Raw genomic sequence first — 20,408 nt, forward strand, 5'->3', positions numbered from 1 at the left:
GAAATCAAGCTACCGAAATTAGTGAAGACCTTAATGCTGACTTACTATGATTAGTACATAACCTGGCTTTAAACACTGTTACATGCAGACAAATGGTGTTATGAAAGACCAGACACAGCAAATAAAAACAAATACAACTTGCACTTCTTACAGCATCGTCCAGCTGACTACTTGTGGTGTTTTGCAAACAATGAATTAAGCCTCAGGGTACAGGGAGTATCAAAGCATTAGGGCAGTGCCTGGGCAGTTTATCTGTGAGGCACAGGGAGGGTAGATAATTGGCACAAGGTGGTTATGTTGAAGGCAAAGCTAAAATCAAAATGCAGCTCTCAAGCTCTCAGTCTTAGACTAAACTTCTAAATAATGTGACACATAAACACAAAATTACTGTGCTCAAACAGCTCTATATGCATAGAGATGACGATTTCCATATGAATATTGCAAATGCTCTCATTTAAGTTTAGGTACAGGCAAAGAGCGTGCATAATTTAGCACAGTATGTACTGTACTTTCAAAAATCTGGTCCATTGTGTATGTGTGGGTGTGCCTCTCTCTAATTGCACCCATTTGTCAGTTTGCTACGAAACTCAAATCAGTCATGTGATACATTTAATATTTCTTGGTGCATGGAAGGAGTAGTATGAATATGGATTATTCAAGATAACTTAAAGTTTAAACCAGTGTTCACTAGTTTAGGAGTGCCAGAATCCTGGGATCATCTATGCAAACACTGGACTCCAGGAAAAACACTGAAAACTGCCTGAAATCTGTATTCATGAGCTTCCCAAAATCTCAGTATGTTCTGGGGATTCAGTCATTCTTTGCATGCTTCAAATACAACAGCATCAATGTCATTATGGCACCCGGGAGCATTACTATAATGAAAAGGCCAGTACTATTTCCAATACTGCTACGACTGTTATTTTGTTTTATAAGGTAATGTGCACTTTCACAGGCGCTAACAAGATCAGCATGAGCCAAGCATAGCTTTCTGTGTACGAACACTGCCAATGCGCTTCCATCCTGACTTGCAATAATCCTTGCTATTTGTGTACTGAATGCTTGACCAAAGACCGTGCCATACCAAAAAGAAGTTCTGTGACCCGAGCAAGTGGGCTGACAGCCACTTAACACTTGCTAAATAATTATTCATGGTTGCCGGTCCTGCTGCTCGAAACCTGCTCTAATTCAGATACACAGAGGAAAAAAAAGCCTGGTAACTGCAGCCATTATTCAAACACCAAAATCCTCATCCTTCAGGTTGTAGGTACATAATAGAGATTGTTAGCTGAGATGTTCACTGGGGATGGGAGCTTTACCTTATTACATTTAATTTAGTTTTCATCACAAAATATCAACATTCTTTGAACTATTTATTATAGAGTATAAGGAAAAAACCAATACAGCAAGAACATTACCATTACTTATGCCCTCGAATAGCTGTCTGACTGCAGATTAGATTAGATCTGAATTAAATGAATGCAAAGAGAAATGTGTTGCTATGAGACTCAAATCAGTCATGTGATATATTTAAGGTCTGATGATAAGCCACAAAATCAAGACAGTTCTGAACCAAAAGCCAGAAGTCCATCTTTAACTGATCTCACTGTGTCTAGCTATTGCAGGAATACACACAGCACTGCTTGGGATTTTACCTTACTCTCCCTTCTAATGGAACAGCAAATGAGTCTCTAAAAGTACAACCAGGCATGAAAGGCTGAGGTAAGGACACAGAAGCCCTAACCTGGGGGATTTTTGCATTTTCAGGTTTGTTTGTATTTAACCCTACATGGTCCACTAGAGGGCATTAAAAGAATATTTAAAGCTAGTTACATTCACGGCTCAAAGATGAAGCTACCCACCTGAAACAGCATTTTTCTAGAAACTACTGCATACTATTTTCCTAAATTGTAGAAATGCCACCGTATTCTAAACATTTATTTCAACTAATCCACTTACTGGTTTGATAGTACAATAACAGTTAGCCCAGCACAACTTTTACGATCTAGAAAATGCCCAGAACAAAAGGTTTCATAGGTGGACTGAAGTCAGAACTTTTAATAGGTCTGCTCAGTTATCTCCAGTGCACTCCCCCCAGGTGGCTCAGGAATGGACCCTAAAGCATTGGCACCTACAGTATTTATACCATCTATTGATCACATCTGATCAGAATTCCTTTGGGAGAACCCATATTCAAAATTATAAGTACTGGAAAGAATGGAAACAAAAGATAGACTATACCACAATACCTGTGTAAACTGCACAGCAGAGGCAGAATACAGAGCTGCGCCATGGTATAAACATGGTATAAACAAATTCACTTTTGATTCAGTCCTATAAGGAGGCAGGTCTAATGCAAAGTTCAGCTAAGTACTTCAAACCCCCATCCACACTCAGAGGGGTTTAGACTTGTAGTTTAAGCTTATCTCTCATTTGCAGCATGCAAACTATTTGAAATAATGCAGAATTTGCTGATTTTAAGAGATTTGCAATTCAGCCACAGCAGTTTACCCCTATTCACAGACAGACTACGAGCACAACCAAGTAGTTTGCAAGTATCTAACTTGCAGTATGAAAAAAAAAATCAGTCTACTACCTCTTTTCCTCCAGGAATCGAATACACATCAGGAGCAGACGATGATTTCTTTGAGAGTTTTTCATAGTATGTTTCAGCATCTACTTGCAGAACCTCTGGATCTCCTGCTAACGTATCTACCAAGTAAAGGCAACCTGTAGTTAAAATAAAACATAAGATACTTTTACTTTTTAAATTAATTAAGAAACATGAGTTTTAAAACCTCAGTTTCCCCAGCAGCTGCTTGGTGTAGCTGGCCCCTTATTGTTCCCATTAGAGCCTTTTGTATAATCCTAGTCTAAAATAGTAAAGCTGGTAAAACCTATCTATATGTTATTTATCTCTTGACATGCAATTTTACAAAGAAGAACCATGACAGCATCAAATCACATTTGTCTCCTTTGAATTCAACAAGCAAAGTCTCAAATTTCTCCAGGTATAAGTAAATTGCTTTAAAGCTGGAAGAGCAAAAAAAGTCTTCAAAACACAGCCTGAGTTTTAGTACTGTCCAAAAATATAACAGGAAAAGAATTCCAAAGCTTCCACTCTTTCTTGGAAGACTGCCCCTTTATGGGTCAGTCCATGATCTGTGGTATATCATTAGTTTTCTCTTTCTCTTTTTTGAGTAACTTCAATTGGGCACTTTCAAAACAATGGAATAATGTCAAAAAATATTAAAATATCTACCTACATAAGAGTTCCCAAAATAGTAACCATCATCTTTTATGCAACATAACTTTTAATCCATGTGACTCAATGCTGAAGGGTATTCATGCAAGGTATTTGTTAACTGCATGCAAACAAAAATGACATACATCTGATGCCTGTTACCTAAATGCAAAGTCCAACTCGGTGTTCATGAGGAACCAAGCAACCTCCTTCTGATATAACAAACCAGATGGATTGGTGGCTCATCACCAGCTCAAGATACAGAACATCAGAAGAAATGGGTTAGCAGTCCAAATAGTATTCTGCCAGTCTTCTATCATAGGAAGGATATAGTTTCAATTTAAGGGGCCTTCAATCAACAAGCTGCACCTGCAACTCTTGTAAGCCCCAAACTGAGGACAAAATCTTCTACCACACTGCTATAGTTGGAATCTTAGTTCTGAATCCTCCATTTTTAATCACGGTTTGCTCTCACATGGCAGCTCCTGTGACCCAAGTTTAACGTGAAATAACTGCACTGATAGTGAGTGCAAAGTAAGCAGCTGAGACAATGAACAGTCTTACGAGGGCCATTGCAAGAACTGTCTACATTAAGATTCAGAAACTATGAATCATAAAAGTACCATATTGAAAATTATACCTTTCCATGTAAAAGTAGGAGCATGGGATTTGCAGTACCAGGTCAGACTATTCACCCACGGTCCCGCCATTCCCCCTCTGGCAGTGATCAATATCTGATTCCTCAGCAAAAGGGTAAGAAACTACAACTGATAATTCACCACCACCCAGCACTGCTTAAAATGCTTTAAACACTATTTTTCTGCCCTTTGCAGGTAATCAGCTTACATCCTGAGGCTCGACAGCAAAGCTATGTAGTCAGAATGCTGAAGAGAAGCTACTCTGTAAATGGTTTTCATAGTATGTTTGTATATGACAAAATGGGAGAGAAAACAGCATTGCAACACTGGCAAGTTGAGTCACATTATAAAATCCCAGCCAGCACTTAGCAGTGGCAGTTTTCTTCTGCCACGGCCTTCCCCAGTGTGCTGTGTAACACCATCAAGCAAAGAAGCCATATAAGGGAAAGAAATTAAAGACTATTATTTAAAACTTTAGTAATTTACTGAAGTAAATTTACTAGTAAATTAATTCTTTGCAAAAGAGCAGCTTGTAAGATTTAAGTTTAGCAAAAAGAAAAATATTGGCCATGCTAATAAATACTATTCATGAGATGCTGCTTACAAGGCTACATCCTGCCATTGTTAAGCCAAAACAACTTAATAAGCACAATCATGTTTTCTCCTCACTGAACAAAACAACTAGTACCTTCAAAATTAGACTAACTTTCTGGTACATAAAATGCTTGCATTCTAAAGTAATACTGACCATTTGAAGAATGAAATAAGAAGATTAAATAATGAGACATTAGAGAAAACTTCTGATCAACTTTCCATTAATACAACTTTCCACAGAAGTAATTTTTTTCTCTAAAAAATGCTTTTAGACTTCCAGTTAACTTGTCTTTCCTGTGTAATACTCTGAAAACGCCCAAGTGAGCTAGGAGAACATATTCCAATAAAGGGGAAATCCAAAAATTTTTCATGAAGACGACGAATCTGTCTCAGTTTCTGTATATAAGGGGGGGGGGGGGGGGCACGGAGAGAGAGTGAGAGTGAGGTTCCTTTAGGGACAATACAGAGCAGAAGTCTAACTTGAGGTACCCTGGAATGTCCTCAAGAAGTCAGTTGTGCTAAGGCTGGCTTTTGTGAACATCCCCCCAAAACCTGCACACACATGCACACACCACTAATACTGTTCAGCTGCCATAGGCAGTAGAAAAATCACTGGTTTGAAATTTTTTTTACGTTAACTAATGTGTCTCCCAGTTTTCCCCAGTACAAAGTGTAGAAATTATATTTGCCCCCCTGTATTACATCCCTTATGCTTTTTTTGTATACAGAAACAAAAAAAACCCTTGACAAAGTCTAACCATAGCTATTATTATTAGGCTACAACAATAATTATTGCTTGCTAACAGGATGTTATAAAGGTTCCAAAATCAAATGCAAAATAATTTGTTAACTTCGCTTTAAAAGAAAAGCAGCACTATTCTCCTCTGAGTGCTTCAATCTGAGGCCCCTATCAGCATCTTGGGATACCAAAATTGCGAAGTTCCAAGGACAGCCTTTTAAGCTAATTTGAATTACAGGGTTTCATTCAAATTTGATCTTACCTAGCAGCAACAAAAGAGCACATTGTGGCAGCCAATCTGCTAGACACCCAGCGAGCCAGGCGATGTGCACAAAGGGTTACCATCTGCGGGAGGGAGGGAGGGAGCGAGGAAGGGGGGGAGCGAAGGGGGGCAGGAGGGGTGAGTCATAAAAAGGGGGCCTCTTGCTGCAGCCACAGAGGAGGGACCATAAACCATAAGGAGAGTAAACTTAGAACGGGAGGCCTACTGCATTGGAGGGATTCCTGACATTCGCGCTGAAGTGGCTGCCATCTTAAATAGCCAAAGCTGGTAAACAAGGTCAAGACATCGTCTAGGCGGATTCTACGGCAGCAGTGACAATGAAGGGTTTACAGACAGGTACCAGACTTTGTCTTTTGCAGGGCATTCAGGGCGGAGGAGGAGGAAGGGTATGGAATTCCACGTAAAAAAACTTATCTAGAGGTAAATACATGAGAAATCTGAATGGTCACATTTCCATTTCAAGCATACAGAATAGATTTTGAAGCAAAAACTAACACTGCTTCTGTTTTTCCTCTCTTTTGTTTCCATGGAGCAGTCTGGGCCACATTCTGAAGTGAGGATGTGTAAGTGCATCTCCTCGCACTCTGTCATCAACTTGCACTAAGAAACTGATTTTTAAAGTGAAAAGCTACAGCTAGAACTAGCTATACAAACAAGCAGGCACTGCCCATACAACAAGTCATCTTTATGAGATACTACCCTCCAGCACCCATGGGTACCTCAGCCTAAAAGATCACACAACTCTTCCAATAAGGCATAAACCAAGGTCCCATGTTTCAGTCCTGATCCCTAAACTCACCTTTTTCTAAACCCACTTCTATTCCACCTCTGATCTTCTCCAGAATAGATAGCTGAATTTTATGGTGGTTTCATGAAGTAGGCAAATATCTTTCTTGAGAGGTAAAAGTCAGACAAAGTTCACTTCACTTATTATCCAAAAAGATCAATATGTGGGAATCCAGATAGATCTGATTAACATGCTTATGTTCTGCATCAGGTAGATAAATAACAAATGCAATCACAAAATAGAAGACAATATTCTACCTTAAACTAGAAACTAATTTTTGTAGACTAGAGACAGACCCCCATCATTACAGATTCAGCAAGAATTTCATTTTATCAGTTAAAGTAAGCAGGAAATATTTTTCCATGGGCAAAAGAATTTATTCTCAATACAACAGAAAACACATGGTGCACACACTTGCATGTGAAATTCCACAAGTGAAACTACAGGCTGCTGTAATGCCCGAAGGTAAATGACATGCTTCAATTTAATCAGATATTCTGAAGGTTCTTTTTGATGATCCTTCTATATCCTCTGCAACTAAATCCTGTGCCATAATAGAAATAATTTAACTAGAACATAGATAACCACAGACTTATCTCATTAATATAATGCTACAGCAATTCAAATCACCATTACATCCCTCAAGCTCTCTTTCACTAGACTAGTCATTTTAGTACCTATGTATTAGTTTTACTATTTTGCCATTATTTAACAAATCAGTTACAACTTGGGGCAATCAACTCTCTTTGTACAGATGTTTTAAATATTCATTTAAGTTTAAAATTAGCATGGATTGCCAATATACTTAAGCCCTTTTTGATCATGAATCCCATATACAATTTATTAAACACGAGTTATTTGTTTTCATTGTTAAGAATTTTCTATTCCTGCATTCATAAGTAGTTTATTAATCCTGTTTCCTTAAGCCAACAAGTTGGTGATGCAGTTATTTCAGACTAGACACACCATTGGGTTAAGATGCATTAAGGTATTGCTGGAACTCCCAGGAAAGACTGACTTGTTGAAAAGCCCATTTCAGAAATTTGTAAGGGCATTTAGGATGCAGCCAGATTGTAAAGCAAAATACATCAACCTCACTGTAGATGAAGCATGAAAAATGTTACGTGTGAAGTGAATTAATGATTTATCCTACAACTACTTTTTCATGTTCTACAAACCCGGATACTACCTGCATCCATTAAGAACTGTATGTTTACAGAAGAGCCATAGGTCACCACAGGATTTGTATCTGGACTGTGCATCTCTGTACATTTGTGTAAATTTGTGCATACTTTTACATGTAAAAGTATGAAAAATACTTAAATGTGATTTCTAGTGGTGCAGAAACAAGATAGATAAAAAGAACCTAACATTTCTAACTTTCAAATATCATTATTTTTTATTCAGTTTTGCCATTTCTAATGGTTGCAATAGCAGTACTGGTTTTATTTATTGGCTTTACTATTGGCTTTATTTTCGTGCCAATATATTTCACAATTAAAAAAAACTTCAGCAGATTCTAAGTGTTTCTGACAGTACTGTGAGTTTTTTTGTCCAAGAAGTATTTTCCCTTTTTTCTTTTAAATCAGAAAACACTTTGCAATACGAGACAAACATACATGCAGCAACACAAAAAGACTATGTATCCTGTCAATATTTAGGAGGGAATGTTCTTGTAATTAAACCAGGCAACTGAGACCAGAACGCCTAAGATTTATTCTTAACACAGGTGTGTTTTTGTGGGCCCCAACAAATCACTTCATCTTCTGTCTGGTTTCTTATCAGTTAAGTGTATGTCTTATCTACCACTTCAAAAGGGTGTGACGTTTTCCTTATCAGTGCCTCTGAAGTCACAACATAAAAAGGCAAAGAAGTCATATAACATAAATTGTTCTCTGTTCTCCTGTGGACTGTCACTGCCGCACTATGGCAGCACAACCATGACAGCATCTAGGATCTAAAGATAACTTTTTTTGCCCTTCTAAATTGTGCACATATAACAAAAGTGCTATCCATTACCCTCTCACAGGAGTGGGAGCTCTGCGTTAAACAGCAGTGCTCAACATAAACTCTTCTCTGTTCCTTCCAATGAGCTTGAACAGCTCTATGCATGTGGTTATCATTAGACAACCATATTTGTTTAACCTTTCAAAAGAAGGAAGACATCTTTGGCACGTTCCCGGGAATACATGCAGAACCTGATTCTCACATCCTGAATTTAATTGAGCAAGTACATGTCAAAAAGCCAAGTTCTAGTGTAAGTGAAACTACAGTATCATAACAACGTGTGATGGCAATGGAGCTAGTAGGCAAACGCCATGGTGTGACATCTGCCCAACACGGCAAGGCAGCTCTTAACCACATGCTGTACATCATTAATGAAAACAATGTTTTTCCCCACTGCATTGCTTTTCACCATTACTAATAGAGCAATGACTCTTGGAACGTAAAGGATGAAAAAAACAATGCATTGGCGTTAACAGGTTTCTATGTTTTGATCTAAAAATGCCATTTGTATATTACTTACTATTCTATCACAATTCAAATGGTGAGAAGGGCTTCAGAAGTAAAACTAAATATAAGTTTCCATCTGTAAACAATTTTCTGCTGTGGAATCAATAAATGAAGGCAGAAGGGAAATAAATAATCCTAATCCCATTCCCAATTAAGAAACCAAACATTAAATAGATTAGTTTAGCTGTAGCCGTATATGTCATTACTGCAAATTTTGTCACTCAAATGGAGGGCAGACCAAACGTTAGGCATCCCAAATGCAGGATGCTATCATATTAGCCATCCCATTCCCGCTAACGTATTTTTACTACTGATTTCAGAAAAGGGAAGAAAAAAGCTCTAAGCATACACATCTATTTAGCAGAATGTAGATGAGCAAAGGCAGAGACTAGACAAGCCTACCTCTGAAAAATGTCAAACATCTCCAATTTCTACTCACTTCAATGAGCTCTGAAGGCCCTCAGAACCTTGTATGACCAGGGTCTATAAGCCACATGTTATTTATTTTCCAAAACTTAAAGTAATCTGCAACTTATGAAATGGAAAAAAAAAATAGACAAAGGAATTAAATAATTGATTTAATTATTTAGCTCTTTTTGGAAAAATACCTAGATGAAACCACATTATTTAAGATGTTTTCAAATCTAGAAAAGCAAGTGCATATTGAAGGGATCACATAATGGCATTAATCAACTCTAACCTGCAGTACTCCTGTACTGAAAGCTCCAGCAAACAGGTTCCAACTGTATCTGTTTTCCCTCAGATGGATCTTTAGCAGTGTTACACTTACAAAAATAAAGCCACTCCCAACTCATAGTACAGATAAATTAAAATACATCTGTGTAAACAGGCTACCCCCTGTCCTATTATACACAGAACGCACATCTGGACTGGCATGTTTTGCACAAAGCTCTAATCTAATCTAATTGAAAAAAGCTGAGGTATTATGGCCCAGAAACAGACTTTATAAATAAAAACTATAGCGTACTGTTAAACCATGGAAGTGCTACCAGCTGTAACTATGACATATCAGGAATTCATACTTCTGCACAGTTAACTCTCTTTTTCACAGAGCTTAGATGTAAAAAAGAAGGAGGTAGCTTACAGAATACGTCAGAGATGTAGTCCTGAAGAAAAGGGACATTCAGGATTGTAATTAATTGAGGCTTTAAGGTTCATGTTCATATCAGGTTTTCCTCAAGGAAATTCCATTGATTCAGTGGGATTGCTGCTAATACCTCTGAACCTGTGAACATCAGAACTGAGTTCTTAATATGGACTGTTTTTCATGCAACCAAGAAATGGGCAGAAACGTTCCTGGAAAAGTCCAACTTCAACTACTGAAGACAGTGGTTTGGATTTTCTTGCATGTGTAAGAAAAAAATCTAAATTTGTCAACTTAATTATTTGTCTACTCCCTAAACAAAATAAAATATACAAGAAAAATATACCAGTTTTCCAGAATGACTGTGTCATATCAGGGGCTTTTTCCAGCACAGCTATGCCAGTGCTACATCTCACTTCATCATAACCATAGCCAAAATAGCTATGCCAGCAGAAGTTCATAGTCCAGGCCTGACCTCAAAATTACAGTCTGACTCTTAAAATCTAAGCAAAGAAGAAACAGGAGGCCCTGGATGACACTGAAATATATTGCTGAAGTATTTTCATTATTCAAAGAGGCTGATTTGAAAGGAAAATGACAGAAAAGATTCCGTGAACAGAAGTAGAGCTTTCACGAATCACAAGTTCAAATGTAGATAGTGGTAATTCAATCCTTTACAAAGATGGAAGATAGAAAGGAGGATGCATTGGTCAAAAGTCATCCTATAACTTAAGAGAAAAGAGGAAGACAATGTCTCCCATACTGGTAAACAAGAAATAGTGAAATGGCAGGAATGACAACTGACTTTGGCAAATGGTCTAGCATGAACATTATTTCATCCCATGGGGAGAAGCCAGACAGACTGCCAGTTAGGACAGTTTCAGAAAATAGCCGTATTTTAAGACCAAGGAGCATTTAAAATTATTACTGAAACACCCATTGTCACAACCTGGCACCAGGGCTAGTATTTAAGTACCACATTAAATACATTTCCCTGTTACCACCATCAGTCAAAGCAGGTGTGGGAAACCTAAAGCTGCACTACACATGGCCCTTATCTTCATTTCATACAAGCTATGGCAGTTTGTGGGGCATACCAAAAGTACCTGAAAGCCCTGGTTTGCTATCAGGAAGGACAATGTTCCCCAAAAAAACGATGTAGCAATGAAAATATGAGACAACTGTGTAGATTTTCAGGGATAGCAGTTTCAGATACCACATAATTTGAGTCGCAAATGCTTTACGCATCTGACAAATCTACTGCTCCCACCAGTAGAGTGCATAAGTCTGCCTAAGAAAGCCTAGCAGCCTTTCTCCAAATTACTTGCAAGGAGCAATTTGTACAGCCAGACTAATCTCAAAATAAAGCAATTAATTTGAGAAAAAAGGAAAGAAACAAAAAAAAAATCCCCTCCCCCAGTAATTTTCACTTTGCTAAATTTATTATGCGGCTGCAAATTAGTACCTCACCTGCACTAGCAATCACAAGCCTCTTAGTCTGTCTCAGAACTTGCTTTAATAAACAGCTGCAAGTAGTGGAGGAAATATGTAAACATCTCTTGTTTCTGTGTGCCATTGTGTCGGCTATTCTACACGTCTTTGAAGGTGCTCCAAAATCAGCATGGCTCTGCTTTTCCCTTTTGGGAGGAGGAAGAAGCAGAGAAGGAAGGACAGGCTGGCAACAGAGGGCTAACTCTGTGCTTGCTGTGCTCTTGACAGTAAGGCTGAGGTTGTTTAAATTCAGTTTACACAGGCTCTTCTGTAAGGACAAAAGAAACCACTGCTGGTGGTTAAAAATGCAAAAGGTTTTCATTGTAATGGCTTGACAATCAGCCAAAGATATGACTAGGGGGAAAAACACAGCAAGGCAGCTATGACCAGAATGGAAGAAACAAGGAAAAACACATGGCTTGACTTCAGAGCAGAAAATTGACTTAGGCTTTGGATAAACGACAGCATACCTCCAAGCTTGCCTGATCCACAGTCTGCCTGGAATGAGAACATGTAGTCTAAAAGCAGAGCCTATTAAAAGGCATAATGTTTCTAAACAGCATCTGTTACGTACTAATAAGCATTACTTAAAGGACACAGGCCTTAAATTGCTACCAAACGTGCACTTATCTGAAACTGCTGCAAGGCAATCACTACAGAAATGTCACATGACACCATGGGAATTTGAATAATATAAAATGTTTTTATTTAGTTTGGCTTGAAATCATTATGCAGAAAAAATATGGAGGCACTTTCTGAGATTTTGACACTGTGCAACTTCACAGGAATGAAACGCTAGCAAGAATTACATCAGCGGAACCATTTGCCATCTGTTGTCAGTAATACTATAAAGACCAGCCACCAGATAGCAGTTTCAAAGGTTACAAACACATTTTTAAGCATCCACAGACCTCTCAGTAACTGAGCAGGACACAGTTTACTTCGGATATGTGTGACCTGAGGGTCTGTCAATCATTTTGCAAAGACAACACACAGAACTGCGAATTGCCAGGCGAAGTGTTTCGGAGTCTCTCAGTGCGCAACCATTATACAATGTGGAAAATACATACCAGCCTGTTCGACGTAGGTTCTTATAACATACTCACAACCATAATGTCTGCACACCTCCCACTTACAAATTTAAACCGGCTAGACTTTCTCTTGTGTTGTTTGTTTTCTCATACTTTCCCCCAAGGGAAGGGGTGTATTCACTGCAATGCTATTATGGAAAGGGACTCAGGTTTGTTTACTGGGGTTTGGACTGTATTTTTTCTTTGAGGGAAGTAGTTAGGATTTTGTTTCCTGTTTTCTCTCCTTCTAGACCATAACTACATATTTATGTTGAAGAAAGCAAGGTTTCAGTAACTTGCCTTACCTGTGGCATGGAAAGAAGGGAGGTTGACAGCCCTTACCTCTTAGATACACACACTCCTCAGTCTGAGTAAAATTCTACCTATTCCATACAAGAGATTTTTAGTTATACTGAAGAAGTATGGTTGTAGATCCATCTCATCTTAGAGCTTTGAGTAGCTTTTCTAGATGTGGGGGCCACGTTCATGATACATAGCACTACCCAAATTTTGTGGTTCCACCTTCCAGGCTGCTTACCTCCTGCCTGTAAACTGATTAACATGGAATTCATGGAGGGCAGGGAGATTTCCATCTTTCTAGAGAGACAGATGGAAATTTAAGGCTTCATGAGTGCAATTGTTAAACTAGACATACAGGTTTCTCATCCAGTAACTATTTCTCAGGCTTCGGAGTCATATATACGTTGTTACTCACTGAATGTCCCTCCTAGCCTTGCTGTTAGGTAGTTAACACATACAAATCTAACTTGCAAAGTGTTCTAAAATCAAAAAGAACTTATGACAAGGCTGAATTTAAAACAAGAACCTCAAGTTCTAGGTCAATAGCTGGCCTGCTTCTCAATGGTAAGGTTTGCCTAGGACCTATAAAGGGGCTTAGAAACCTGGAAGTGTAAGCAATCTTGCTCTATGAAAAACAGTTACAGGAACAGACCTCAAGACCTAATTGTAGCATCTCAATTACAGCACAACATAAACTGAAAAGCACCATTTGCACAAGAGCAGCTAATGGCTGACTCCAGTACGCTCTCAAAGCGTGCTCTATACTCAACCTATTGCCAATTGTTCCAGAATTATTTTAAACGTAAATATATCCAATTAAGTAACTAAGCCAAAACCTGGACAATACCTAAAATGGCATCTGTTCCAAAAGAGGAAGGGGATGGAAGAAGTAGTATTCTAAACATTCAATTTGAGAGTAATGAAAAAGTCAGGGGAAAAATGTAGACATTAACTGAAGTGCCCAACAGTACAATGTCTGCTTGGACATGAAAAACCAAGTCCTATTCATCTAGAGATATTTTATTTAAAAACATCAGCAGAATTTAGAATCTTCAAAAAGAGTGCAATAGCATTATTACAAATGTTTGACTTTCATAAGTGGCTGATAGGAGGGAAAAAATAGAGTGATCTGACTACGGTGCATTTAGCCATGAGCAGCTAGAGGAACTAATGAACAACATCATTATTTTACTGAAGGGGATGAAGTAGGTGCTTTAGATAAATGGCAGCAACTTAAAATGCATTTCAGAAGATAAATTCACTTTCTCTCCATTTACCTGCTAGCGTGACAAATTAAGAAAGAAGAGTATAAAAACAGAGCAGGAGGGGAAGCAGTGCAAAAGCTAACTGAGGTGATGCAATGGGCCTTTATCCAAACAAGTGCGTGAACAGAGATTCTTGGAAGTGCTCCTAGTCAAATATAAACCAGGAACACCACACACGCCAGACTCCCTTGGAAATCCACGGTAGAGCATGTGCAGAAGATCCACCTGTGTGAAAATTAGCTCCCTTATCAAGCAGTAGAAGCATTGCCATTTGGGAACTAACATAATGTCTGTTCATTTCAAAGCAGTGTAAGTCCACCACATACTGAATGGCTGAGTTCTCTCTATTGGCCTCTGCCGGGCAGAGCAGCTCTTTGCCTACTGTCAGAAACACCAGTAAATTAACTTCTGCTGAAAGGAGATGAGGGGTGAGTGGCTTTTTTCCCCAAAAAATTCATCATTAGAGACCATGTATTTCTTGTTCTACAGCCAGCTCATGATCAGCAAAGAAAGTTTTTACGGAATACTTTTTAAAGAAAGGGTACGTACGCTGCAGTATAGAAAGCCTTTTATATCCCAGCTCTACACCAAAATAATCCAACTAATTATTCTTCTGTCGTCAAGAAGCAACATGTTTATTGCTCCTTTTGTCCTTGTTAAACCCTGCTTCTTTCGTTAAACCATGTTTTTGCTCAGTTTGGATAAACACTTGCTGACGCTGTCTGAGACTTGGCCTTAAAAATGTAGTATTTTTACACAGTATTCCCTCTGCTCTTTAGTAGTTCTCAAGTACTTTGCCACTGAAGTCCCAAACTCGTGCACCTGTGCTGCGAGACCTCTAAACACACACGGGAAACAGGCGTTTGGAGATGAGCCTTTCACCAGCGTCACCTGCCAAACCAAAGCTGCCAGAAATCATCAGGCCAATCATCTCTGCTTCAGGACAGGTTTGGACTAGCCTAAAACCTGGAAGAGTTACCTGTACACCTGGGAAAAGGGCAAAAAACGCTGTAGCAGCCTGCTCTGGTTGACCCTGCTTTGTGCAGGGGGGTCGGACTGAACCATCTGCCCGTCAAGCCGTCCTGTGAAAGCAGGGCGCTGGGAGCACGGCCATGAAGAGCCGGGGCTCGCCCGGTCATGACCGCAGGCGGCTGAGCAAAGTTTTCCTGGAAAGGCCCGAGTGTTTTGCGGCGTTTTGGCCGCTTCTGCAAAGCCTAGCCGCGGTGCCGCGGGGAGCCCGCCATTTCGGCTCGGCGGGGGGACACGCCACGGGCTCCTCACAGAAGGCGCGGGCTGGCGCCGGCGGCGCCCCCGGACAGCCCGGGCGGGCGGTGCGTCAGCCAGGCACCGCCATCCAGCCTCTGCGGGTGGGCAGCCGGCCCGGCATGAGGGCAGAGCAGGAGGGAGGCGAAGCGAGCGGGGCGGCCGCCGTGAGGAGGCGGCGTGAGGGGAGAGACGGGGCAGGGACCGGCGGGGGGAGGAGGCCGGGCCGCGGGGGAGCTCCCGAGCGCTCTCCTTCCCCTCTTACCAGCGGCGGCTCTTCCTCCTCCTCCCTCGGCCTCCATCACTTCCTCTGAGGCGGGCTCCCACCGCCGAGGCCCGCCCCCGCCCCGGACGGGGTGGCGGTGCGGCCCGGTCCCGCGCGGGCAGCCGTGGAGGGCGGGCCTGGAGAGGCGGGCCAGAGTTTGGCTGACAGGAAAAGCGGCCGTCAGAAGACGGGGATGATGGTCGTGGGGCGGCTGGGGAAACAAAAGGACGGGGGAGGGGACGGTAAAGAGTCTGGCGAAGTTTCCGTGGGAGCGAAGGCTGGAGAGGGGAGGGGAGGCTGGCTGCAAGTTCCCGGCCGGGTAGCCGCAGGCTGAGGGGGCAGCCCTCGTCCTCCGCCGGCAAGGCCCGGCCTCTGGCAAGTGCCAGCTCAGAGCGCTTCTTAACTGACAAAACTCCGAACACAACTTCCAAAGTCTTCCTTTAAAAGGCCCAGAATGACAAACCATAGAGCTAACGCCAATTTCTTTAAACTCGGGTGGCAGAGGAAGAAGGGTTAGGAGGGAAAATAAGTACAAAAGTGACATTTTTCTAGCATTCTTCAGCCATGTATTGCAGTGATCATTGTCAATGTGAAAGAGGCTTTTGGAAAACCTAGGCGAGCAGCCTGCTGTTCGTTATTACAAACCGTAAAATTGAGAGATAACAGAGATTAAAACGAACACACAGTTGTCAAAATTAGAAAGTTGAATCCAGGTGTTGACTCCTGGGAGCCTTCCTACCGCAGGTGTACGATCGCTTAATTATTTCTAAAATAGCAGGCACAAGTATAAACATAAAAGCCATGAAAAGTACATGGAATATGTTTGCACAGGAACAAACTTACCTTTGCACTACACCATCCGGGAACACCACTGTGACCTGGGGACAAGGTTTCAAAACAGTGTCTTGAGTGCTTCACATTGCCTGTCAGTTCTATTGCCTGTCAGCACAGTGACCAACAACTCCTTAAGGTTGCTCCTCCTTTTAAACGGTTTAAAACACATACTAAAGTAGATTTCTATTTTCTTTCCTCAACAGGACAAAGCGAGCTCAGCCCATACACTGATGCTCTCAAAAAGCAGCTGTCACACAACCACACTTTACAGCACATCAGTGGATTTCAGCACATTCTTGTGATCACTTGAGGCTTTGTACCGTCCACCACTCCCCATGTCACGTTCAGCCCAGAGGTCTGACTGTGCCATGGTCCAAGGCCTAGTTTGATGCAGCGTTGCTGTGTGGCCTTGCCGGAGTTTTACTGAGAAAACTGTTAAGCTACGAGAAAGTACATGAGCTAAAGCCATGAAAGACAAGAAAGCCATGAAAGATAACTCAGTAATTATGAGGATCAGCCCATACCAACAAATGGGAGAGACCAACTTTCCCCAGTGTAGTGAAGAGATCCTGGCCAGCTAAGACTCATCAGTTTTCTTATCAAGAGCGGTAAGCATATTACTGTTTACCCTAGTAATCTGTAAGTCCTAGCTATCTATTTTGCATATTAGCTGATAAATAATTACTTAAATGGTGTGTATCCTGCTTGCAGAGTCTCTTTGTGCATGGTAAATGACATCTGAACAAAAGCAACCCATTGATCGTGAGTTGCATGCTCTCCTGCTAAAGTACTTTCTCCCTACATTAAAGTATTACAAACAATTAAAAAGAAAATTTAAAAAATCTGTCCATACACAGAAGTTAGTCTTTGCTAATACTGCAAGACCACCAGAAATGAAATTATAACAGCCACCCAACCACTCGGCTACATTTAAATTATATACAATTTCCATTTTTTCCATTATTGCTAAGCACTGGGTATACACACCAACTGCAGAAGAACTAATATAAATAAGGCAACAACATAAATGTATAACACCTTCTATCCAAAAAAAGGTAAGTGAAATTGCTGTTACATTTTTCCATTTACTATTTCTATGGAGTTTGTTATAGAAGAGGTTGGTCCACAGGGAACAGTGAGCTTTACACTGAAATGTTTGTCTCCTCTCTTTTTGTGACATTGCATTCCATCTACCTAAAGACCAGCTTCAGTCTTTCCTGAGGATCATTTATTTTTATTAGAATAGAAAAGAAATATAGAGTGTTAGATCCTGAAATTTCTATTTAAAGTCCCATTATAGTTTAATGTTAAATAGCATAACAGCTTGATTTCTCCCTCCTCTCATTAAATGTTGAACAGCTGAGATAAAAATTGGAATATATTAAACACTTCCACTTAACAGTTTAAAACATTGGTCAGTGCCTGCCAATAACAAGAAATAAAAAATCTATATATAATAATAAAAGAGATAAAAATTAAAGAGCTGTTTCTAAATGAAGGGCCATATTCAGTTCTTATTGCCATCAGTACTAAAAAGCTATTCGAGCGGTGTTCTGGCAGTTCTGCAATGTGGTCAGAATGCATTTGCAGAAAATGTATTTTTCTCTACTCAGCAGATACATTTTTAAATGTATCGGACAACTGTACAGAAAAATATTCAAGGTGATAACCAGGGCTTTCATAGTTGAGTTGCTTCCATTTTTTCTTTACCTCAAGATGAGTGCCATGCCAATCACATTTGTGTATAGCAAGAAGAAAAACAACCGGTGTTCAGCTGAGTCAGCTGTGTCTGTGACTTGCCTTCAAATATCCAGGGCTTGGTTTCTTAATTATGGATGGGAGATTAATTTGCACAGACCTCAAATATCCAGTGACTTGGGTATCTATTGTTCTGGGCACATATACACGAGCGCTAATATTAAAGCTACAATCAGACTTTCACAAAAGTTTCAAGAGTAGCTTTGACTTCAGCTGAAGAAATGTTAGAGGAAAGAAAAGGTTTCATTTCTGAATAAAATTCTGAGTAGAACTTAGGCCTAACCAGAAGATTTTATTATTCTTTTTTGAAGCTACTATATCCTTCATTTTCTGCTTGTTACAGAAATGTAATGCAGCTGCAATACACACGTTATTCCTCCAAGTATGCTACCATGCACAATAAAGCTTGGGAACAGAAGCAATCAATTAAATCAGTGCAAAAATGAATTTCAGTGCACTTCAGATTCCTGGTTTATTCAAACCATCAGCATTCCTCCCACATTTGCACAAGCACGTAACACTGGAAAGGTCTCAGAATCTTTACTACCAAATCAGCAAACCTCTCTTATGGAAAGGGACTAACTTAACTGTTGAAAACAATACTTAACTGATAAGTCATTAAAAAGCGTCTTGGGGGTTTTTTCCCCCCAAAATTTCTATCAGCTTCTTCATAAAGGATTAGTGAAATAATCTTCCTTGGTCTATATTTTTTCTTCTCTCTTTTGCCAGTTGTGAAAACTTTGAAAACTAGTACTACAGTCCAAACAGACAATATCGGCTATTTCAGAGTGCATGGATCTAATAGACCTACAGCTACGCTACGCAATATCTAATAAGATACATAGTATTTTACAGCATTCAAGCAATACCCTTCACATATATATATATATATATATAAAAAGCAGCTATAATGTCCCAAACAAAACACTTACATAATTTCTCATGCAGGAAAGTAATTAAGCCACTATAGACCTTAAATCTTGCTTTATTCCTTGCATATGCTTTGTTCATTAGATCACCCTGTACTTAGATTTTTTAATTATCAAGCTGCCTTTTTTTTTTTAATACAAAAGGCACAAATTGGAAATAACTATGAGAAGGCTGGTATGTCATTGTCCTGTTCAGTATCATGGGAAGAGTTTTACTAACTGGTCACACAGAAAAATTAATTGATAAAAATCTTAATTGATGTAGGAGAATGAAAAACTTTAGAACTTTAGATGTAATTCACTGATGTCAGTGGCAGATTTTGCCTTATTTAAAGCTGCAGAGAGTTCTGTGTTTACTGTATTAGCTGCTTCTTCAGCCTCAGCAGTTAGCAAAAGTTAGTTTTGCAAGTTGTATTAGTCAGGGGAAGAAATGGATGGTGGAATCAGGGTCTTTTTATTTAAAAGAATCCACAAATTTCTTTGTGTCTCAGCACAGGAGGATTTAAATGACAGACACAGCTCATAGCTCCAAACCTCATTCAGCCACCACCCAATCCAAGAGATTTCTTCAGAGATTTTTTTTTTCTTAAGGTCTCACAATTACCAGCTCTCCTGAGATTATATAGTGGCTTTCTATTCTTAGCATGTTTCTCCCCTCCCTCCCCCTCTCTCTCTCCCTCTCTCACACGCACACACATACACTTCCTACTCAAAACAAGACCCAGCGAAACCCTCTGCCCACATAGTTATAATTCCCAAGAGAACTTTCATATGCTTTTGTTTTGGGCAGTGACAATGTGCATATGTTTTGATTTCAGGCCCCCTATTGGTTCTCATGCTTCAGTTTAATGAAGACAGACCAGCTATTAAATTCTCCAGTTTTGGCAAGCTATAACCCAGCTTCTAGAGTTCCTTTGACCTTGCAAGTTGAGTGAGATTTTTTTAACATGTTGCCTATTCAAGGATATTACTGAGTAAATGTTTTGGTTTAGCAAATACATACATTTTCCTATTGGTGTTTGGTTTTAAAAGTGTAAGGTGCTTGGACTCTTTTATAAAGAGCATGAGATAAAGATCAAGATTAGTAAGTTATCTCTGATCCATAGATAACTGCTATGAAGAGGAACAGCAAAGTTACCCAAGTTTTTAAAGTCAGTAAGAAGAAGTCTAAGAACAGTGGAAATGGACAGATATGTTTTTGTAGTCAAGTCATTCCTCACTATTAAAGTGCATTACAACTGTGCTAAAAATAGAATACCCACAGAGATATAATAAAATTGATTCAGTTAATTTTCTGTTTACTTGTACATAAGTTTCTGATGAAAAATA

At 39.7% G+C, this 20,408-nt stretch overlaps 1 protein-coding gene and 1 long non-coding RNA gene across 2 annotated transcripts in view; one reads left to right on the forward strand and one right to left on the reverse strand.

The window, feature by feature from the left end:
• LOC142411796 (uncharacterized) overlaps positions 1-16,294 on the reverse strand; it is a 41,025-nt gene extending 24,731 nt beyond the window's left edge. Inside the window, 2 exon segments of the mRNA XM_075506286.1 lie at positions 2,597-2,730; positions 15,559-16,294. Coding sequence (XP_075362401.1) covers positions 2,597-2,730; positions 15,559-16,102 — 678 coding nt within the window. The 5' untranslated portion in view covers positions 16,103-16,294.
• On the forward strand, positions 15,303-20,335 carry LOC142411799 (uncharacterized). The gene is made up of 3 exons (XR_012776293.1): positions 15,303-15,397; positions 16,596-17,000; positions 19,898-20,335. It is a non-coding gene; the product is annotated as an uncharacterized LOC142411799 (long non-coding RNA).
• Positions 20,336-20,408: the final 73 nt, after the last annotated feature.

Source organism: Mycteria americana, chromosome 6 (assembly GCF_035582795.1).
Source record: "Mycteria americana isolate JAX WOST 10 ecotype Jacksonville Zoo and Gardens chromosome 6, USCA_MyAme_1.0, whole genome shotgun sequence".
NCBI classification, from domain to species: domain Eukaryota; kingdom Metazoa; phylum Chordata; class Aves; order Ciconiiformes; family Ciconiidae; genus Mycteria; species Mycteria americana.